General features: G+C 49.6%; 1 protein-coding gene across 1 annotated transcript in view; it reads left to right on the top strand.

The window, feature by feature from the left end:
* The window catches only part of BCR (BCR activator of RhoGEF and GTPase), a 129,608-nt gene that overhangs the window by 83,109 nt on the left and 22,943 nt on the right, over nt 1-23,556 (top strand). Inside the window, exons 9-16 of the mRNA XM_026660525.2 lie at nt 9,107-9,228; nt 10,120-10,288; nt 13,719-13,838; nt 14,825-14,900; nt 15,634-15,738; nt 18,069-18,143; nt 19,178-19,275; nt 20,319-20,450. Of these exons, the coding sequence (XP_026516310.1) occupies nt 9,107-9,228; nt 10,120-10,288; nt 13,719-13,838; nt 14,825-14,900; nt 15,634-15,738; nt 18,069-18,143; nt 19,178-19,275; nt 20,319-20,450 (897 nt within the window). The remainder of the gene's footprint in view (nt 1-9,106; nt 9,229-10,119; nt 10,289-13,718; nt 13,839-14,824; nt 14,901-15,633; nt 15,739-18,068; nt 18,144-19,177; nt 19,276-20,318; nt 20,451-23,556) is intronic.

Raw genomic sequence — 23,556 nt, 5'->3', positions numbered from 1 at the left:
GACTCTCTCTCACTCGCATGCACCTACTCTGCTCACAATCTGTTCCAAGCCGAGGTGAAGAATGATGCTTATTCCAGATCTTTCTCGGTGTTGCCCTTTAACTTCCTTTCCCTCTGGGAGTCGAATGCTAGCTGCTTCCTTTGGCTTTTCTGCACCAAAGGCCCTGCCTCTAGGAGGGGCAGGGCACCACCTTCTCCCCCGAAGCTTGTCCAGAATGGGGAGTGTTAGAAATTGTGATCCAACTGCCTGCAACAGGAGTGGACTCCCAGCCATTCACGAATGAAGGATTTGTGCACGATCGTCCTAAAGAGTTAACAAGCCCCGCTCCCCACCACCAACAGCCCTTCCAGGTTGGGATCAGAGCTGGGTTTTGTCTGTGTGTGTAAATCTCTGGCTTAGCCTTTCCTTCTGCTCCCCTTGTCTGTGCCCTCCCCGGGGTGATGGGATAGCACGCAGTTTGCATGTCCTAATTGACGGCTCTCAATGCATAATGCATTTTTTATTTTAATGAATAGCCAGCTTGCTTTGATGGCTTTTATTCATTATTTACCTCCCTCCCATTGGAGATTCCTTTGGGGGGGGGGGGGCGGCTAGTTGCTGTAGCTCCAGCCTCCTCCTCTCACACAGTGCTCAGGTGCCAACCTCAGTTGTTAGCGTGCATAGAAAGGGCTCTTTTTCTCTTCTTTTCTTTTTCCAGCCAGCAAAAGGCTCCCAATCCCCATCTTTAATGTGGAGTGGTTTTCCCCTTTGGTGAGCACAGCGCAGGGAGGATGTAAATCCCCTTTGCCTGCCTCTCGCTGCCCTGGCTTTTGCTGGATTGCTTTGAATTGGGGAAAGCAGCCAGTGGTTAATCACCCTAGTGACAGGCTGCTAAAAGAGTGTGTGTGTACGTGTACGTGCACAACCTTCCACACACACACCCTCCCCCAAGGTTATTGATCCGCTGCTTTAGGTGCTTTCATTTGCTACAAGGCACTTGGCTGCATCCTGCACACCATGAGGAAAGCAAGGTTTGCTCACCACAGAGGAGCTTGTTCCCTCCCATCCTAGCCACTGGAATATTCCATAAAGTAACTCCAGTATCTTGCCCCAGACACTTCCCAGTCCATGTTTAAACCAGGATGTGCTGTGACCTTTATGGCACGGCAAGGACAGCCCAGCACGATGCTCTCAAGGCCATTGATATTACCTGTCCCCCTTCTCTGCCGTGTCTCCGCTTACTGTGCGATACAGCAGTGCTGACCGGGCAAGGGAGAGCTGCAGATTCAGCCCCGTTCCCTTTGTGATCTGTGCATTCGATCTTTCGATGGGAATTGAAGTGGGAGGCATGGTCCTGAGGCAGCCTGTGGCTCCTTGAGTGTGTGGGCCTGGCGGGTCCCGGACGTAAGGAGGGGGGCAGAGTTACCACTTTCTGGATGCTTCAGGGATGTGGCCAGGATGCTACTTACAACAAAAGCCAGAAGAAATGGGGCTCTGTCAAGGCCAGGGTGTGGCTCTGGGGTTCTTCTCTAGCCTGTTGTGGGGAATTGAGTCGCTTGTCTCCGCAGCATACAACTCATGGACTTGTGGGGAAAGATGCAGTGTCTAGGATTTGGTCCGTAGGATGGCAGAAGGAGATAACCACTGCACCTATCATGGGGGGATATCCCCCTGTGAAGGAACAGTAACCTGGATGGAATGTTATGCTTCTGGGGACATCTCTTAGCCCCCCAGTATCTCCCCTGCCAAGGAACGTGGAAATGCCTGCCTCCCTCCCTGTCAACCTCTTTTCTCCTTCCTGCTTGTTAGTGTTTCTGATTGATCCTTCCCTAAGTGCCCACTTCAGTAACTTGCCAAGTAGTAGTAAAGAGCTCGCTGGGATGTCCCTGAGTGACATGCAGCCTCCTGATTTAGGGCATGTGAGAAGTTCAGATTCCTTCTTATCTTGTGCACGTGGCCCCACTGCAGCTCCAAGCCAGGGCCTCGTTTGCTCACAGCCGACTCTTCACCCTCCACCATTCATTTTCTTTGTTTCAGTTATAGGGGGTCTTTTGAGGGGAAAAATCCCCAAGCGCTCCAGAAGGATCAGTCCCTACGGTTATACCCAGCGATCCTGCACAGCCTCCAGTGGGGTGGCTGGTTTGGCAACACTCTGGTGCAGCTTTCCCAGAGGTTCCTAGCTGCAGCCGGTGTGAGAATGGCTGGCTGGAGGAATCGATATCTCCTCTCTGAGCAAGAGCTTAATGCTGAAACTTCCCCCTCTGCTGTTCCCTATCCAGTTCTGCCTTTGCTTGTAAAGCAGGAGTTAATGGAACTGCTAAAAGCACTGAGCTCCTTAGCGGGAGAGAGGCAGATTCCCACTGCGGGGGGGGTCCCAGTCAGTCTCATGTTTTTCTCCATCATATCTGAGACGCTCAAGCCTGGCTGTGGACTGCAATCTCCATATTTCTGAAGTTAGTTGGTAAATGCATCTGACAGTGAATTGCCTCTGAGGGATCAGCCAGGTGACCTCTGAGTGGCAAATCATCATTGGGTTTAGGCTACAGTCGCATGAGGGAGAGTTTGAGGTAGGGAAAGAGAGAACAATAGGGGACTGTTTACAAAAGGAAACAGGCAAAGGTGTGAACTGGAGCGTCACCGGGTTTGTGGGCGGGTCTCGGACATCTTGGGGCCTGGGGCTTGCTGCTTCTAGTGGCCCTGGGCAGATGCTGTCTGCAGCAGTGTGCTCAGAAATACAGTTTTGGATTTCACACTCTCTGTCTCCTGGCTGAAGCCCTATAGCTCCCACTGTCAGTCACTTTGGAAAACAAAAGGCTGTTAGACTATTAAGAGAAGCCCATCAATTCCTCAGCAGATGACCCTGATGTCCTGTCATGCTGCTCTTGCATCACACACAGGAATCATTCTCCTCCTACATTCTGCAGAAATCCAAACCACCTCTTCCTCAGTGACATGTGCCAGTATCCATCCGTTTGTGCTTTACCATCCTCCTCCTCCTCCGGCATCACACATGTTCCAGTCTTTCCTGTAACTCTCACCCACACGCTCTGCAGTCTTCTGCTGTCACCACCCAGGATACACCTGCTCCTCAGCTCTGACAGGCAGACAGCCCTGTGCAGATCTTAAATCCAGATGAACAGCTATTACAAGTTTTACTTTGCATCGTGCATCTCAGACAAACAGGTAATCTGCCTCGCTATCTGGAGTTAAATAATACACAACAGCAGACAGCGCACGGCACTAGAGACGGCAACCAGTGAAAACATGATGCAATGAATAAATGAAGGTGCAGGCAGTTGTGAGGCTGGCTGAGAAACTCAAAGGCAAGGGAGAGAAGAGATGAAGAGGCAGGAAACGCAGGGAGGCTGTTCCAGGTGGCAGGAGGTGCAGAGGGGAAGGCTCTTGCGCCCAAAGCAGTGAGAGACCGACAGAAAAGGGAGGAGACAGGTGCTAGATATGCAGAGGGAAGAGAAGGCCTGTGAGGTAAGGCTGGAGCAGATGCCGGGACCCAGGCCAGGCTCTTGCATGGCAGTACTGCACTGTCCTGGCAGGAGTGCGTCTCATCTTAGGGTGTTACTGATGGAAGTGTGTGCTGGATGCTCAGTCACCACTCTGGCATTAAGCTCACCTGAATGTGTCTATAGCCCATACGCTCCCCCAGGGTATTTGGCTGGTGGGGGAGGCTCTTCTCTTACGTTTTCTATACACTGGTGATTGTGTTGCCATTCCTCAGTCAGGCCAGGAGGAATAAGCTGGATAAGTGGGGTGGGTACAGTAACTCTGACAGGAGAGCCATGCAGTAAACAGCCCAAAACACCCTATGGCCCAGAAGTCTGTTGTTAACATAGGGCCCCCAAAAGGATGCCAGTGAGGAGCTAGCTAGATAGGGAGGTTGATGGGGAAAAGAGAGATGGGGAGGGAAAGGAATGGGGGACCCGTGTTGCTGACTTGGAGACATCCTGACCTAGGGCACCAGTATCCTGGAGCCAGGGTTTGAGCTGCTGGGGTCGAGTTGCCAAAGTCTATGGGGTGCTGGCTCAGTGGCCGGGTTGGTGAGGACTCTGAAGAGGAAGTGAACAGTCTCTGTGTACTAGGGGGCTGATGGGGTCACGTCTGCGAGGCGTGACTGTCTGACTGCAGGCCTGTGGGGCATGCTCCCTGGGCCTCTCACTCCCCTGCACTGGGGCAGCCTGTAGCCAGTCACTGGTGCAGCAGATTCTGTCTAGCAGGCTCCTTGTTGGAATCTGTCTCCTCTGCCCAGGGAGCATGGCTGAGGCAGGGTGTGAACCCTGGGCGTGTGCAGACAGGTGCTGGGAACGTCGGAGGGGCATGCTGACTTCTCCTGGGGCGGGATCGGGGGATTGGGCACGTGCTGACCGACTTTTGGGGAGAGGTATCCTTTGCTCCCTCACAAAGAAGCCTGTAGTCAGCTGGTTGGGAAATCCTTTTATTGTTTCCCTCTGACCTGCTGAACCCTCCCAGCCAGATGAGTCATCGCAGCAAAGGATATGACCCCAGCAGCTCCCTACTGGAAAATCCCCACCGCCCCAATCAGTGATCAGCAGCCTGATGTGCACCTATTATACCACGTCTTGTCAAGTTCCAGGAGAAGCGGGCAGATAAATCCATCCCCCAGCTCAGGCTCAGCAAGCACCCTGCTGTGGAGAGCGAGATTCCAGCCTGCTCCACAAAGCCACTCTCCAGGCTTCCTTTCCCCCCACCCCTCTGCCCCTCGCCCACAGGAGCTGGAAGTTCCTTGGGTCATCTCCTATGGAGATATCTCCCTGGGTCTCCCTTGCAGGGACATGTCTCCGGTAGGCTCATGAGTCAGGACTGTTAATAGAGCAGAAGAGGAAATAAAATCCCCCCCTCTGTGAGGCTTGGTAAATTTTTCCCTCCTCGTCGCTGACTGGAATACATCCCCTCCGCCCCCTTCCTTGACTTCCTATGCCTGACTAGAATACATCCTCTGCCAGGCTCCCCAGCCGGCCTCTTTTCCTGAGAAATCCCACCTCTGTAGGAGTCATTCCGGTGCCTCATGCTAGCGTCTTATCTCGAGTATCGGGATGACTTATCCCCCAAGTGCTGGATTGGATAAACTCAGCATAGATCAGCATTGCCTCAGGAACAGCATCACAGGCTGACAGGATGGTGGCTCTCAGCATCACAGCAGGGCTCTGCCTGTGGCGGTACTGAACTTCCTGTTTGGGTTGATGGGGAATTTTGGACATGGAACTTTTCTGAGCAAGTGGGAACCTGCTACTTGGAAGAGCCTGCCTGGATGTTTACAGGCAGGGGCTATGCAGGTGGCCCCTGTGGCTGAGGCTCTTGGGAATGGATGCCCTGAGTGGGGTCGGGGGCAGTAGGTGGATCTGGAATCCCAATGGCATGTGAGAATATTCACACTGTCAGTCCCCTCTGGTCACTGCCTTTGCCTGCACCTACCCCCTCCCTCACACTCTTGTGATGTTAGGGGTGGCAGGTGGGAACCCTCCGCACTCCATTGGCTGCAGTCCCTGGTTGTATTTGGAGCCATGGCCCAGGTAGTCCAGGCCTGTGGAGACTCTTCGGTTCTGACCCTCAGCCTAGGTATCAGAGCACTGACAGATCCAGAGGGGAGATGAAACTGAGCCAGAGCCAAGCAGAACAGCTCAATTCTCGAACAGCTCACGTGAGTCTGTGCAAGGACCAAGCATTAGGCTACTTGCTGGCTTCGCTGAATTTCTCAGAAGGGGGCGCACTGTCAGTGACCAGGAATGGCCTCATCTGAGGCCCCTGTAAGAAGGAAACTTTCTCCCTAAGCCAGCAGCGTCTCAGCAGGATGGGAGTCTTGCCTTGAATGGGCAGCTCTTTGGGCCAGAGCTGCCTTTGACCCAGCAGCCACTGTGGCCTGTCCCCTTTGTCTTCAGACCGGGATTCAGAGACATGGTTTCCTTCAGCGGCGGATAGAGGCTGCAGACAGTGGCCCTGCTCCAGCTCCCCATCGGCTTCAAAGAGTGCCTGGCTACTGAGCAAATAGTCGGGACCTTGTTAACCACACCTGCCCAACCCTCTCATCCCCGGCCTGCCACGGGGGCACAGCAGCAGCCTCCCCTAGGGCAAGACCCTCGTGGGCTGGGGGGAGGAATGGAGGATCAGCATTGCACCCCAGAATTGCAGCTGGGTAACAAATGGGATTGACGTGTGAGAACATATTTACACCTAAGGATGGTGAGCAGAGATTTGGCTGGCAACAAGCAGCTGTTCACACGCCTCAGAGGAGCAGAGTTGATTTGCATCATAATAAATATTCATCAGCTCTAAAAACATTAAATTAGAGTTCTGGATTGCTGAAAAATACCATTTTTTCTGCCTCATTTCTCTCTCTCTCAAATTGAATCCTTCCCAGCTGTGGAAGGTGGGGGTTTGCTCTTGACAAGGCCTATCCTTTGTTTCTGCCCAGACACTCCTGGTTCCATATCTGGGCTGCAGGTCGCTCTGTAGCCCTTGGGGGCGGGAAATGAGCACACATCAGTAGCAGAGACATTAATGCAGGCAGGCATGCTCTCCAAACCCAGGGAGGATTGAGGAGGCTCACGCCCTCCTAAAAATAAACATCGACACATCCACAGGCCTTTCCGAGCCTGACTCACCACTGGATTCCCTTGCTCCCCAGGATCTTGCCCAGAAATGGTACCGTGATCTGTCAGGGAACAGGGTTGCACCACTGACGGGGTGGAACATTTGCTGCTAGTGATCACAGAATTGCAGTGACATTTGGGATTGGCAAGCATCCCTGCGACTGATTCCTGCTCTTTAGCACCCAGAAAAGGCTTTAGTGCAGCCTTGTGCAATGTGTTGGTTTATACTGGAAAATGTATGATGCTCTGACTGTGAACGTGGAAACAAGAACTGCTCCTTGTGCTTCATCACTCTGCCTTGTATTCCCCACCATGTCGTCTGTTGGGACTCACATCACGGTATCGATAAAGGTAGTTTAGAGAGCAACGCTCGGTGGGTGGGTGGATGGGTATGAACACGCCTACAGATGTGTTCTCTACATTGAGAGTGTTCTGGGGTGTTGAGGAGAACAGTGAGTTAATGCACAGGGCGTTACATTCGCAGACTTAGGTTTAAACTCTGATTTGGTTACAAGTAACTGTTTGGATGTTTCAGTCTCATCCATTTCCCAGTCAAAACATAGCACAGCTTGGGAATTGGCAATTTTTGCATGTGAGAGCCTGGTACTGAAATAGTAGAGATCTGGTAGCTCAGGAGCAGGGTACACTGACAAAGCTGTCTGTGGGGGGGATGATGGAAGGAGCAGATAGGAAAACACCCGGGGGGAGGGAGGACTCAATTAGGATTGAGTAACATTGGCAGAGCTATCACCAGAATACCTAGGCATAAAAGTTATTGCTGGAGCACCGATCACCATAGTATCTAGGTGTGTGGACCCAACACCGGAGTAACAGGGGTGATGTAGGTCAGGATTGGGTGCATTGGCAGAACTGGGCAGAGAAGCCTGCTCGGTACTTGGATCAAGGCAGTGCTAGAAGATTTCCACTTTTGTGAGGATCAGACTTGCCCCCAAATTGAGAATCCCGAAAGCCCAATTTGGAACCCTCTGCAAGATTTCACCTCCCTTAGCTCACGTTCAGGCTGCCATTGATTCTTGGGGGGGAAGGTCTGAGCACGGAACTGGGCTTGAAACTTTGTAGTAGCTTGCTGATGACTACGTACTACTGCCTTGTTTTGCTTGAATGATACTCCAGAGCCCCACACCGAAGGAGAGGCCCAAGGGGAGGAAAAGGGGGACAGTCGTCATGTCTGAAACAAACCACTTGGCCCAAGGAACTCATTCAGACCCTTGAAACTAGGAGCCTGTCTTCTGAGGGGGATAAAGGCATCCGAGCTATGCTCCATGCTAATTCTGAGGTCTGATCAGTGTCTCATGTTTTGGGGAAATTTTATGGGGAATAGAAAAAGGCTTTAAGTAAATACATAGGAAAAACACATCCAGATGGGACTGTTCAACTACTGGCTGATTAGGGACTGCTGGTGGATTTGCTAGCTTTTCTAAGCAAATATAGGTCCCTTAGCAGTACTTGTTGGAATAGGGAAGCAGCAGGAATATTTAGCAGCTGCTGTGTACAAACAGGTACAGCGTGGAGAGGAGGGTGTTTCATGGTCTGGATTTGGTAGTTCTGCAGAGTGGCTGCAGCTAGATGCAAAAGTTTACCTGGTGAAGCGGTGTATGCTGCCCTCTGCTAGTGAACGGTGGAATGCCTTGCTGATGAAGGCTGCTGGCAAGCCCTGTGTGTGTGGTAATGGTCTGTCAATGACTTGCCATAAATTAAAGCCGCTGAAAGGATTTTGCTTGATGTTTCCAGCGAGGTTCCTTTGAGTGAGAGCTGGCAGGTGAAGTTTCAGCCCCCAAAGAAAATGCTTGGAAAGTCAAGAGTGACTGGAAAGAGAGGCTGAGCCTGGAGAGTCTGGGTGAGCCGTCCAGCATTTGCACCAGGCAGTGGGTAACTGCGCTCTGTGCAGCTCTCAGAAGTATTTGCCCCAAGCCAGCTGGCAGTTCACGAGGTGGAGATTTGACTCCAGTTAAAAACTAAAACCCAACATTCAGCCACTTTCTCTGATTATGCACGTCCTGCAAGTGGTGGAGAGAGCAGCAGGAAGGGCCCAGACCGCAAAGAGTTAACTCAGTGGCCAGGATTAGCAAGAGAGGGGATGGCCCGAGCCAAGTCACTGGGATGGCCCTCTGTGCTAAGTATGCATCCTTAGTGGGTCTGAGGAAAGCCCCAAGGAAGGGCATGAACAAGGAGAGAGCACGAGTGGAGAAAGAAGTAAACATGCAGGCCAATTAATGAGACCCCTCAACTGATCATCCATTTCTCAGGCCCCGCTTCGGACAGGCACACAGAGAGGGTCTCCCTTGGAACAGAAAGTCCTGGAGAGAGCAGTGGGTGGGGCAGGTTTGCCATGTTCCACCAGTGATGGGTCACATGAGGATCAAGCTTTGGGCTGGTGCTAGGGAGGTTTATCTTACCCGAGGTATTGACGAGGGGAGCCATAGTGCCTTGGCTCAGAGACTGACCCCTCCTGTCCTAACTAGAACTGTGTCTCCTGTTTCTGACAGCACCGGCAGCTCTTGAAGGACAGTTTCATGGTGGAGCTGGTAGAGGGGGCTCGGAAGCTGCGCCACGTCTTTCTTTTCACTGACCTGTTCCTGTGCGCCAAGCTCAAGAAGCAGCTTGGAGGGTGAGGATTTTCCCGCTTCACACCCCATTTTCCGGGGCTTCGCACCCTATATTCAGAGCAGTGGACTTGGCAGAACGCTAGTTCCGTGCATACAGCTGCACCTAACTCCGCAACGCTGCGGCCCATACAGGGAACATTGTACAGTGTAGCATTGTCCTTCAGATGAGACAGAGCCAAAATCCTCATCACTTCGGGGAGTTAAATACTGCCTGGCTACCTTCCTAAAAGCAGGGGTGCGAACTGTGGCATCCTGGACAAATTCCAGCTGGGTCATTTAACTCTGCCTCCCTTCATTCCCCTGCAGTTTCAGGTGGTCTTCTTCACTTCCTGTTGCAGCCTGCACTTAGGGTTACTCGCTAGCTCCCTCTAGTGGCTGGATCTCACGGGTTTATGAGGCAGCTACGGCTTGCGAAAAACTTCTGCAGCAGGCAGCAGAGGCTCCTGCTTTTAGATCCAGAGGTCCCAGGTTCAGTCCTCTCTGCCAAAGACCCACCCAGAGGCATCGCATTATATGATCATAAGCTCTTGTGCAGCAAGCTGCTGCGTTCTGCCCCAGAGATGGTTGTATTTAAAGATATCCCGGTATTTGGGAAGTGCTTTGGGATGCTTCAGAGTGAGCACTTGATTAAAAAAAATAAAATCTACGGGCAGCACCAGCGGGCAGCACACTGTACATAGCATTGTAGTGGGTATTGGCTCCTTCAAGATTCATTGCTGGAAAACTGACCTACCCCAGCTGTGCTTCCATCTCAGGGGTTACAGTGAGGTGGAGCCTGTTTCACTGTCTTGTAACCTGCAGTGCTGAAACCACTAGGGGGGGAAGCATGGAAAGAGTAGGGTGAGCTGATGGAGTGCAAGTGTGTTTAAAGCCCTGTCCCCTCTTCTTTTCAGGAAAAGCCAGCAGTATGATTGTAAATGGTACATTCCGCTCACAGACCTCAGCTTCCAAACTGTGGATGAGTCCGAGGCAGTGCCCAACATCCCACTCGTGCCTGATGAGGAGCTGGATGCCATGAAGATCAAGATCTCCCAGATGAAGAATGACATCCAGCGAGAAAAGGTAACGGCAGGTGGAGCCGTCTTCCCCAAGCCCAGGGTGCACGTTGCGTCCCAACCTGGAAGTGGGATGCTGCTGGGGGGAGTAACTCACCTCCAGAGTTTGTTTGGACAGGTAACGCTGCTAAGCTATGGCACTTGCTTGTGACATGCAGTGGAACTAAACTTTTGGTTACCCATGTAGTGGTTGGGCAGGCAGCTATAGCTAGGCATGATGCATTATCCCTGGTGTGATAGTGTCCTCTGGGCATCCAGGAATAACAAAGCATCCAGCAACTAGGTGTTGAATGTTCTCACGGTGTTGGCAGGCCCTGCTCATGGTGCTATGTGTTTGTTGAAGGAGGAATTGGGAGGAATGGGGTAGCTTTTGTGCCGAGGGCACATGAGAGTGGATAGAAATGTGGTGAGCCTGTTTTTCAGAGATTTCAGCTCTTGGATATCTAAGCACGACCCTGGGTGTGGCTTTGGTCACATATAAATAGGGTGACCAGACAGCAAGTGTGAAAAATCGGGACGGGGGTGGGGGGTAATAGGAGCCTATATAAGAAAAAGACCCAAAAATCAGGACTGTCCCTATAAAATCGGGACATCTGGTCACCCTACATATAAAGATACCTCTGCATTTTCACCATATCAGCAGTGCCTTCTAAGTGTGTTTGAAGCCTAGCGAATTTGGATGCATAAGCAGGTCTATGGATAAACATGTCAACCTCTTTCACTGTCACCAATCAAACAGTGGGCTCTGTGGCTCTAATGTCGGCCCCTCTTCGTTTGCTAGACGTGCGTTTTCTCAGGTGTCGCAGAATCCAAGCCATTTCCTAAGTGGGGTGGAGTTCCACCTGCCCGACGGCAGAACCACTGCTGCATGGACATGTTGTTTGGCCACCTGTGAAGGGAAGAGGGGGATAGATCAGAAAATCGAGTCAAATCTCCTCCTCCACATTGATTCTAGCATGAGACCACCGTAATGTGGTCTAATGGAGGACTTCAATCACCCTGACATCTGCTTGGAGAGCAATACAGCAGTACACAGACAATCCAGGAAGTTTTTTGGAGAGTGTTGGGGACAACTTCCTGGTGCAACTACTGGAGGAACCAACCAGGGGCTGTTCTCCTCTTGACCTGCTGCTTTCAAACAGGGAAGAATTGGTAGGGGAAGTAGAAGTGGGTGGCAACCTGGGCAGCAGTGACCATGAGACGGTTGAGTTCAGGATCCTCAGAAAAGGAAGGAAGGAAGGAGAGCAGCAGAATACGGACCCTGGACTTCAGAAAAGCAGACTTTGACTCCCTCAGGGAACTGATGGGCAGGATCCCCTGGGAGGCTAATACGAGGGGGAAAGGAGTCCAGGAAAGCTGGCTATATTTTAAAGAAGCCTTATTGAGGACATACGAACAAACCATCCTGATGTTCAGAAAGAATAGCAAATATGGCAGGCGACCAGCTTGGCTTAACAGTGAAAGCATCAGTGAGCTTAAACACAAAAAGGAAGCTTACGAGAAGTGGAAACTTGGACAGATGACTAGGGAGGAGTATAAAAATATTGCTCGAGCATGCAGGGGTGTAACCAGAAAGGCCAAAACACAACTGGAGTTGCAGCTAGCAAGGGATGTGAAGGGTAACAGGAAAGGTTTCTACAGGTATGTTAGCAACAAGAAAAAGGTCAGGGAAAGTATGGGACCCTTAATGAATGGGGAGGCAACCTAGTGACAGATGTGGAAAAAGCTGAAGTACTCAATGCTTTTTTTTGCCTCAGTCTTCAGACAATGTCAGCTCCCGCACTGCTGTCCTGGGCAACACAGTATGGGGAGGAGGTAAGCAGCCCTCAGTGGTGAAAGAACAGGTTGAGGACTATTTAGAAAAGCTGGACATGTACAAGTCAATGGGTCCAGATCTAATCCATCCGAGGGTGCTGAGGGGATTGGCTGATGTGATTGCAGAGCCATTGGCCAATATCTTTGAAAACTTGTGGCAATCGGGGGAGGTCTCGGACGATTGGAAAAAGGCAAATATAGTGCCCATCTTTAAAAAAGGGAAGAAGGAGAATCCAGGGAACTACAGACCTGTCAGCCTTACCTTAATCCCTGGAAAAATCATGGAGTAGGTCCTCAAGGAAACCATTTTGAACCACTTGGAGGAGAGGAAGGTGATCAGGAACAGTCAACATGGATTCACCAAGGGCAAGTCATGCCTGATGAACCTGATTGCCTTCTATGAGATAACTGGCTCTGTGGATATGGTGAAAGCAGTGGACATGATATATCTTGACTTTAGCAAAGCTTTTGATACGTTCTTCCAGTATTCTTGCCAGCAAGTTTAAAAAAGTATGGATTGGATGAATGGTCTATAAGGTGGATAGAAAGCTGGCTAGATTGTCAGGCTCAACAGGTAGTGATCAACGATTCTATGTCTAGTTGGCAGCCAGTATCAAGTGGAGTACCCCAGGGATCAGTCCTGGGGCCGGTTTTGTTCAACATCTTTATTAATGATCTGGATGATGGGATGGATCGCACCCTCAGCAAGTTTGCAGATGACACTAAGCTGGGGGGAGAGGTAGATACACTGGAGGGTAGGGATAGGGTCCAGAGTGACCAAGACAAATTGGAGGATTGGGCCAAAAGAAATCTGATGAGGTTCAACAAGGACAAGTGCAGAGTCCTGCACTTAGGACGGAAGAATCCCATGTACGGCTACAGGCTGATGACAGACTGGCTAAGCAGCAGTTCTGCAGAAAAGAACCTGGGGATTACAGTGGACGAGAAGCTGGATATGAGTCAGCAGTGTGCCCTTGTTGCCAAGAAGGCTAACGGCATATTGTGCTGTATTAGTAGGAGCATTGCCAGCAGATTGAGGGAAGTGATTATTCCCCTCTATTCAGCACTGGTGAGGCCGCATCTGGAGTATTGCATCCAGTTTTGGGCCCCCCCCCCCACTACAGAAAAGATGTGGACAAATTGGAGGGAGTCCCGCGGAGGGCAATGAAAATTATCAGGGGGCTGGGGCACATGACTTACGAGGAGAGGCTGAGGGAACTGAGCTTGTTTAGTCTGCAGAAGAGAAGGGTGAGGGGGGATTTGATAGCAGCCTTCAACTACCTGAAGGGGGTTCCAAAGAGGATGGATCTAGACTGTTCTCAGTGGTACCTGATGACAGAACAAGGAGTAATGGTCTCAAGTTGCAGTGGGGGAGGTCTAGGTTGGATATTAGGAAACACTATTTCACTAGAAGGGTGATGAAGCACTGGAATGGGTTACCTAGGGAGGTGGTGGAATCTCCATTCTTAGAGGTTTTTAAGGCCTGGCTTGACAAAGCCCTGGCTGGGATGATTTAGTTGGTGGTGGTCCTGCTTTGAGCAGGGGTTTGGACTAGATGACCTCCTGAGGTCTCTTCTAACCCTAATCTTCTATGATTCTATGAATGTCTGTCTGTTCTCCAGAGGGCTAACAAGGGCAGCAAGGTCATTGAGAGGTTGAAAAAGAAGCTGTCTGAGCAGGAATCTCTGCTGTTGCTGATGTCTCCCAACATGGCTTTCCGGGTTCACAACCGGAACGGCAAGGTAAGCTGCTCCACAGGTGTCTCTGGGACCTTGCATACAGGACCGAGAATGAGGCGCAAGGGGGGTGTTTGTGTGCATGTGCGTGTCACAGTGCCCCACCCAAGGGAATCGGATCTGCTCAAGCATTTGTCAGTTTGTAATTGTCTCATCATCCAGTGGCTTGTCTGAAAATAGTCTCCAAGCTGCAGATGTCCAGCCTGTGCCATGCTGAAGGCCACTTCGGCAACTTACCCAGGAGCCCGAGGGTTAATTTGCATGTACATTTGCATTTTTAAAAATAAAATCAGAAATTCACCCCTCACCCTACTATCTGCCTGTGCTTGGATCCAACCAGATAGGGGTGGGAACTGCATCACTTCCCCTGGGATAAAGCCCCGCAGCTGCTGCACCATAGCTGCATCCTTTAGTAAAGTTGCAGGGGGAGGGTACTCATAGGTCTAATTTCATGGCTTTAGACTTCATGGGCCCCCTACTGCTAATAGACTATGGAGATTCTCTCTTAGCTAGTGGGAGAGGCTCGTGGTTTTAGATTTATCTTCAGTGCTGTATGTGTGGGGTTATTGGTGACTCTGGTATCTGCATATACTCGGCAATGGATTGTTTCAAGATCTAGTCACCAGCATTTTCTTCAGCTCATTTCGAAGGCATTTTGGCATCTGCTTCCTTAGCCACACATCTGCCTAATCTCCATGGCATGCACTATTGGCTGGCCTGGCCAGAGTAGACAGCTGTCATGGAAGCTCATGCTGCCACAATCCCAGCTGCCATTAACAGGGTGGTCCTTTGAAGAAGCCCAGTCTGCAGGTGTCCTTGCTGGTGCTGAAGGCACACTGCTGAGAGGGCGTTCACAGTGCCAGGGTCCCGGCTGGCACTGCCAAAGCAGTGCTGGGAGGAAGCTGGCAGGTGTACTAGCAGGGTCCGGATCTCACTGGGAGGTGGTGGGTCAGAATGACATGCTCCTTGTTCCCCTGTCTCTTCCTGCATAGAGTTACACATTCCTCATCTCGTCAGACTACGAACGGGCAGAGTGGAGAGAGAACATCCGGGAGCAGCAGAAGAAATGTGAGTGTCCCTTGGCCAATCAGAGCCCTTGTCTTAGGGCGTTCTAGAGACCATCCAGCTGGGTAACCTAAGCGCATATGCCCCTCTCCCCTGCCAGGGAGGAGGAGTCAGAGAAGGGATTGTCCAACCCGGGGAGTTAGCTAAAGGGGGGAATGGGCCCCTGCCACAAGGAGGAGGAGATGCGTGAATATCCAGGAGACAACGTGGATGAATTCCTTTTCTTCTCCTGCCCTGTCGCTGCAGTTGAAGCCAGTGGAGGTGCTTTTGCTCCCAGCCCCTAGATGTGAATGTCTGGGAGCCAGGGCACAGGGAGAGCTCTCCCCAATGGAGTCATTTCTCCCATTGGCCTCAGAGTCGTCTGCCCTTCTGGGGCAGTGAAAGGCCTTCCCGTTTCCCTGGCCTTTGCCTGAAGGGGGTGCTTTATTTTTGGAGAGGGATTGGCTATGGCTCTGCCAGGGGAGAAGAGTCTCTTTCGTTCTGTGTGCAAGATCCAGAGACTATCCATAGGACGAGTGAGCCCCTGCATGTGACTGGGCCGAAGCCTCCTGGCAGTATGGCCAAGGGGTCTGTGCTTGAGCCATGGTTCCTTCCGACCACAGAAACGCTCCCTTATGCCATCTGCTAGCATTGCCCTGGGCGCATCTGCAAGTACCCCCTGCCTGGGCTCGGGGGAGTGTCCATGGAGATCTGTGCCCTGGGCAGATACCATTCCCTCTCTGAATTTCCTTGGCAGGCTTTAAAAGCTTTTCGCTCACGTCCGTGGAGCTCCAGATGCTGACAAACTCCTGCGTCAAGCTTCAGACCGTCCACAACATCCCCCTCACCATCAATAAAGAAGGTGAGAGCGGTCGTCGGCGCCCTCGTGTGGACCAGCTACCGTCATAACCCACCCCCTGTCTTTCCTTTACATCCCCCTTGTCCTGCTCTTACCATTCAGGCCTCAAGGCAGCTGTGAGTAGATGGTCTTGTAAAACAGTCCCGATTCTGACTACACTTAAACCCTGAACAACCCAGCTCTGCTGCAGCTAGTTGCTGTCGGAAGATTTGATTGCTCTGAGTAGACAAGACACAGCAAGCAGAGGGAGCGGGCAGGGGAGTGTCTGCTCTAAGGTTCCAGAGTTATTTGGTCCCACAGTATAAATACAACCTGTGGAATGTTTGCAGTTCACTTTCTCCCCCACTGCTCCTTTGACAATGAATTCCTGCCCATCCCCCGTGGCTTTACTCCGTCTCCCCCATTGTTATTGGGTGGATTCTCATATTATTTCAGTAATTATTGTTCCTTTTACTTTCCCCCATCATTCAATGAACTGAAGTCCCTTCCCCTGTCGTCCTACCACTAACCCCCTAGCCGTTGTACCCATAACAGCCCTGGCCACTAACCCCACTCCTTCCTCCTGGAGTCCAGCCCCTCCGCTTCCCTGGCACATGTATATCTGTGGGAGTCTCTCTTAGATATATTCTTTAGAATGTGATTTTTAAAATGAACAGGCTGGACATGAGAAAAAGGTGTGAAGTAGCCACAGTCCTCCCTATGACTGAGACAGGCGTAGGATTTTCAGATGGCATATCTGTGGTGGGGGAGCCGGTCTGTTCTGTTGAGCTGTCTCCATCCTCATCAGCTGCAGGCATGAGTGTGACATTATTTTGAGCTGACCTGTTGAAATTCTTGGCCTGCGTGTTTGACGGGGAGGGCATTTATAATGAAATGATGGGTGCTGCTGCTGAGGCAGCAAAAACGTGAAATGAAGCAAATGTAGGGAGGCAAAATGTCGGAGATGCTGGGAGCATGTTTGTGCTGGTTCTCAGTGAGCAGATTTGCAGAGGGGTGGTGCATGTCAGTTAGTGTGATGGTGAGTTTGCAGATATGAATCCAGTATTCAGAAATGCAGCCTGTACATAATGACACTGTATCATATGGTTTCTCTGTAAGAGTCCGGGGCGTAGGCAGTCTGGCCTACTGGTTGTTACTGGGCTGGTGTCATGGAGCCAAGGGCTGGCCACAAGGCGGTAGTTGGCAAGCAGGGATCAGAGTAGGTGCAAGAGCTGAAATAAGTAGGCAAGAGTCAGAATCAGGTCAGAGTCAGGCCAGGGTCAGGAATAGTTACTAGACTGGAGTCAGGAGGCAAGAGTCAGTGACAGGCCGAAGTCGGAGACCTAAGATCAGACAGCGAGGCAAGGTCTGGAGGTGCAGCAAGACAGAATTCTGCCTGCTTGCCCAGGCAACTTCTTGGAGCACCTCCAGGGTTAAGTAGTAACCGTGGGCCAATCAGAAGGCCGCAGGGTGCTGTTGCTCTGAACACTTTGAGCGGTACTTCCTGTGGCACCTAATCTCCAGAGTGCTCCTAGGTTGCAGCTCTGCATGGTGTCCTGGTGGTGATGGGGGAATGTCAGCTGCCCCAGGCTCCATATACCCAAGTTCTAGTCCCGCAGATCCTTACAATCTGACTCTTAATGCCAGGCCAGTGCTTAAAGGGCTGCCAACAATCTTCTGTCTGAAAAGTTTTACCTACTGTGATTATAAGTACAGCTAAGATCAGTGTCGCTGACAGATTAGAGAGAGAATCCTCGACGGAGAGATAAGAAAAGCTGAGTCAGATCTAAGTTTTTCCCTACTCTGCCACTGACTGGCTGGGTTACTTTGGGCAAATTCCTTCACTGCTCTGTGCCTGTTTCCTCTGCAATCCTTATCTGTCTCACCTATTTAGATTAGAAGTTCTTTGAGGCAGGGACTCTCGCTTATTCTATAGCGTGCCCAGCTCACTGGGGCCCTGATCTCACTTAGGACCAGCAGGTGCTGCTGTAATATAAATAATAATACTTTTCAGTTTTCCTTTGTGCAGTTGACAGCCCTTTGTGTATAGTCAGTTGGTTTCTTCTGTTGTTGGGTCTTTCGCAGCAACAGTGGGAGAGAGGGAAAAAAATAAAAATAATGAAGTGTGATTGTAAAAGCTCCAGAATTGTCTAGAGGACTCTGGGACAGGAGTGGTACCTGGAACAACTTACAACTCGTTTCTAAAAAAACTGACTAGATGTCATGTTCCTGCTACCGGGGTTAGACACTTTATCTTCCACTCTGCAATCTCTGTGATGTAAATCTCCTCCCGGTGTCTTTCCCTTTGCCATCTCTGTGAAGCTGAACTAAAATCTCTTGGGTCTTTTGTACAGATGACGAATCGCCCGGGCTCTATGGATTCCTGAACGTCATTGTTCATTCTGCCACGGGGTTCAAGCAGAGCACAAGTGAGTTGCAGATCTGTGACGTGCAAGTGAGGGTCTGTTAGAGCCAAAGGACAAGAATGAGATACTCTGGGCATGGAGACGTCAGTTTGGGGATACAGGGTTTGGTGAAGAGAGTCAGTTTGGGTGATTGGGAGTGGGGGATTAGTGTACATTTGGGGGATGCTGACTAGCTTTTTGTAGAGATAAAAGCTCTCAAATAGACCAGGCTCCAACACAAATCATTTCACTCTTACCCTATTTTCTGTCATTTTTCTTACTGTATGTGCTGCTTACCCAACAGTTCATGGGTAAATCGGCTCTTGCTCCCTCGTTGCCCATTTTCCAACCCTGTTTGATCCTGCAGTGAAATCTCAAGGCGCAATCTCTGACCTCACAGTAACAGCATCTATGGTAATAAACACTGGATTAGGAGTTCACTGGCGGATCAAGCAGGTGGCAAACCTGAGCAGTGTGTGGGGTGGGGAGAGAGTCCTTGTTAAAATACACACACGCTTTCTGCAGCAGCTAAGGTAACTCAGGAAGATCCCAATCCAATTTCCATTGAAGTCAGTGGGGTCTTCCTTTGGGCTCTGCTGAGCGTTGGAATGGACACTAGCTTCCAGCGCGCCCACGCTTCTCTCTGTAACTGCACACAAAAACAAATCTAAGAAAAGAGGAGACAAAGGGCCCTTTCTGCTAAGCGACAGAAATGCACCTTGTGGGCTGAATTGAGGAATGTGTGCCGGTACCAGGGAGGACCCATTTAAGGACACTTATGCTGCTGTGGTTACACCAGCGTAATTACACCCGTGCTACGCAGGTGCAAACGCATAGTGTAGCCCCATTGCACAGTGTAAGACAGGCCATGCACCAGCACAGGGTAAGCTGTATTACGCAGCCCATCTACACTGAGGGTTTGCACTGGTGTAGCTACACTGGTTCCAGTGTCATCAGTATAGAGAGGCCCTTAGGTGAGACAGCATCTAGGAAGCAGTGCTTATAGAAAAAGATTATGGTAATCTTAACAAAGCCTCTGATTCTTGTCTCACCTCCAGACCTGTACTGCACGTTGGAGGTGGATTCCTTTGGATATTTTGTGAACAAAGCTAAGACCAGAGTTTACAGGGACACTACGGAGCCCAATTGGAATGAGGTGGGTATGCTGGGCCTTGTTTATCCCCTTGGGGCAGAACATTTGCAAGTGAAGTGGCTGTTTGGTTTGCAGTCTGTACTGCATGAACTGGCCCAGGGGTAGGCAACCTATGGCACGCGTGCCAAAGGTGGCACGCGAGCTGATTTTCAGTGGCACTCACACTGCCCAGGTCCTGGCCATCGGTCCGGGGGACTCTGCATTTTAATCTAATTTTAAATGAAGCTTCTTAAACATTTTAAAAACATTATTTACTTTACATACAACAATAGTTTAGTTATATATTATAGAGTTATAGAAAGAGACCTTCTAAAAACATTAAAATGTATCACTGGCACGCGAAACCTTAAATCAGAGTGAATAAATGAAGACGCGGCACACCACTTCTGAAAGGTTGCTGACCCCTGAACTGGCCCCTTCTCACATGTGCAGCACATCTGAAAGCACAATCTGCAGGTTCCTGTCGTTTCCTCTGGGCTCTTACCATTTGTAGGAGATTTTAATCTTGGAGACTCACTGATGAAATGTGTCAGCAGCAGATGCCCTTTGCATGATCAGCCAGCTGATTGTACAGCCCGTGTGTGTGTGTGTGTGTGTATATATAAAAAAAATTATATACACACAAGTATCTGTGGCAATACACTGAATAAGGAAATATTTTTCGAAGGGGAGGGTACAGTTATAAACTTAGCTTTCAGCATCCTGCTTCTTTATAGCAGGCTTATTTTAAACCTAGTGTAATTAAACACAAGAAATATGGGACCATCTATTTCTTTCAGTGGTGCACCACTACAATATATTGAAACTTGACCAAGGGACCAAGCATCTTTCATACTCCCCTCCAAAGTGTCCCCGAAGTGGACTCAGTACTGTTCTGCTTGACCTCTCTTTAAGACCCACTCCATTAGACGAGAGATCTTCGTCAGTCCCTTGAGTGGTCCCTTCAGATTGGTTTCATTGAGGCTGTACAGAGTCAAATATCCAGAAGACTCTATCTCCTTGTTAACTAATTGCTGCTCTTCCCCTTCTCCTTCCCCTTGCTGCAGGAGTTTGAGATCGAGCTGGAGGGATCGCAGACCCTACGGATTCTGTGCTATGAAAAATGCTATAATAAAACCAAGCTCACCAAAGAAGATGGAGAGATCACTGATCGAATCATGGGGAAAGGCCAGATCCAGGTAGGGCTTGCCCTGATCCATTCCTAAGCCCCGCGCTAGGATAAACAATGGAGCTTTTGAATCCTGGAGCTCCCTTGTCTCTGCTGGAGAATGCGCCGAATTCTGGAAGTCAGGCAGCCAGGTTGGGGATTCTTTGAGACATAGCTGGGAGGTTAAATCTGACACTGGCCCTTTTTATACTCCTCTGGCCCCAATGTTGGTGGTGTTCTGCAGGGGGTTTATTGTTGGAGAGAATTGGGTGATTCATCTTCTGTCATGTCTCAAATCCTCCCTGGAGAATTCATGGTCACAGCTCAAAGTCACTGAGGCCTGTGTGCTCTATTTCCACAGGGAAAGAGAAAGTGAGGAGAGTGGCTTTGTATGCGAGACATGGGGTGGCCTCTATCAATCCCCTAATAAATCAGTCCAGAGAAAATGCTATCTGCCCTAAAGTACATGCCGTGAGTGTATTGATGTGATGGTAAAACCAAGCAGGACATACCTGTTGCTCTGACAACAGCCATGTTCAGAACTTTGTGTCCATAACAACAGGGTACATCTAAGATTTAAATGGGCTGTTTGACCTCTTCTTCATTGAGAAGCAGCATGTAGCATTTTTGTGTGTTTTGTAAGTACCAGAGGGTTGGAGAGATGATGGGTTGGCAGCAAAAGGGGCTGATGCTCCCAGAGAATTGAGTGGTGGTGGCCTAAAGTTCTGGGCATTAAGTTTCTGGCAAAGATCCCAGCTGTTGCAGGATGGGGGCAGGTTGAACATGTTGTATTATTCCCTCTCCTCCTCCAAATCTCTTCCCTTCTTCCCTGAAGCCCCAGTGACATGCTGGGACAGTTGTCCTGAGTACGGTATTTGTTTGAGTTAGACCATAAGCTGTTCAAGGCATGTACCCTGTCTGTGCATGTGTTCTGTAAAGCATCCTGCATGCTTATGGCACTCCATGAAATAACTACCAGTACTCGTCACCCATTTCTGTCCGTTTCCTCGCCACTCCCTCGGCACCGCTTTCTTGGACAGTTGAGTGGTAACCGCACAGGCCTTGTCCTCCTATTTCAAAGGGAGCTGAGTCTGGGCATGGTGTTGCAGTCCTTCATTCATGGGCCCTGTCAAGACTGGTGTCCAAAGGAGCTGCACGAGGCCTCCATGCAGCGCTCAGGGCTGCCATGTTGTCGTCAAGCAAAGCTTTGTCACCAGACCGAACCTCGGGGAGATATTTGAAAGAAAACAAATACTCAGATAGTAAAACTGGTAAACGGGGATATTAACAGGCCACTTCACCTTGAATGTGTGCTAACTTATGCTAAACTATCTGTTCAGTTGTGTATTTAGCTGTGACACTCTAAGGCCAGGTCTACACTACAGATCTGTATCTGTTATATCGGTATAACTGTGTCGCTTGGGGGCATGAAAAATCCACACACCCCCCCCCCCCAGTGATTTAGTTTTACTGACCCAACCCCCCCCCCCCCCCCGACCCCTACCCAGGTGTAGATAGCGTTATGTTGGTGGGAGGGCTTCTCCTGTTGACATAGCTACCACCTCTTGCAGAGCTGGATTAACTGTGCTGATGGGAGAAGCTCTCCCACTGGGGTAGGAGCGTCTTCACTTAAGCGCTACAGCTGCACCAGTGTAGCGTTTTAAATGTAGACCTGTCCTTAGTCCCTTTCCCAGACCTGAAGAAGAGCTCTGAGTAGCTCAAGAGCGTGTTTGTCTCACCAACAGAAGTTGATCCAATAAAAGATATGACCTCACGCACCTTGTCTCCCGCATAGCACCGTCAGGCTAACAGGGACTGGTCACTTCCCTTGGGGCTGTGCTGACTGATGCTCAAAGTTTCAGCCCTGAAGCTCTTAGTTGTGCTTTCATCAGTGCCCCCCCCCCCCCCCACTCATCAAACCCTGGATTTTCCAAAGGTTTCAGATAGAGCTGGTTTAAAAAAAAAAAAATCTTTAAAACTTTTTTGGACAAAAAATGGCTTTTCGGTGAAACAGACATTTTCACTTTCATTTTTTTGTTAAATGTTTCCATTTTTTCATAATTGAAAAAACAAAATTGTTTTTGGTTAAACTTCTCAGTTTTCAATCAGGAAAACAAAACAAAGAAAAATAAAAATAATTAAAATTGGTTTTGGGAATTTTTGTTTTCTGACAAAAACCTGAATGTTTTCAAGGAAATATTTCAATAAAATAATTTTTGACTGGCTCTAAAGTCAGGTTTCTACTGTAGCCCTAAATATAAACAATCTCCGACTTTTGCATGTTTTATCGGATTCCCCCCCCCCCCCCCCCCCCATTTTACAAAGAAACCCTCCCATCACATTTCTGAATAGGCTGAAATTAGGCCAGGTCAGGCTGTCCTTAATTCTCAGGAATTTCTGTCCCATCACAGTATTTATTTTTAGGACTATTGTGTAGTTTTAAAAAAAAAAAAAAGAAGAGGGGGGGAAAAAAGGGGTTCTAAAAATAACCACTCTGCTGGGATCTATGGTTGATAAGAATTGTTATGGGCCGATTTATTTATTATTATTTTTTTTTAACAGGCCACTGAACGCTCCTTTTTAAAATCAGGAAATACTTCTAATATAACAAAAAAAGTCCTGGGGATAAACTAGTGGGAATTAAGATTAGTGATGTCAGCATTTGCGCCTTTTGCTATTTTGAATATTTGTTTTCTTTCAAGACTTTTCCAGAGGCTTTTGGTTTGTGTCGTTTTTTTCACTTAATAGCTTTGTGTTGTCATTATCCAGGTCCAAGTCTGTCCTCGGTTAAGATGAACCCCATTCTATGGAAGCCAGTGGGAGTGGGGTGAGCTTTTTGACAGGCTCGTTGAGCCGAGCTTAGCCTAGCCTCCCAGAACAGTCAGAGTCACATCCACATCCCCCCACTGCAAAAAGGAGGGGAACATTTATTTTGGCTAAAACCTCCGTGTATTCTAAACCATTTATTCTAAACCATTTATTATTATTGTAAATCTGCGACTTCCCACTGCTGGTATTTGTGAATCACCAAACTCTGCGTTGCAGAGACAAAGACAATGAGTCTAGGAGACCAGGACTGTGTTTTCTGTGAAATTTGGATTAGTTCTGTCTGTTACATAATGGTAGAGGAGGAAGGA

Source organism: Terrapene carolina, unplaced genomic scaffold (genome assembly GCF_002925995.2).
Source record: "Terrapene carolina triunguis isolate 2854851 unplaced genomic scaffold, T_m_triunguis-2.0 Scaffold790, whole genome shotgun sequence".
Classification (NCBI taxonomy): Eukaryota; Metazoa; Chordata; order Testudines; family Emydidae; genus Terrapene; species Terrapene triunguis.
The sequence above is the reverse complement of the archived record's forward strand: the minus strand, read 5'-3'. Positions and strand labels throughout refer to the sequence as shown.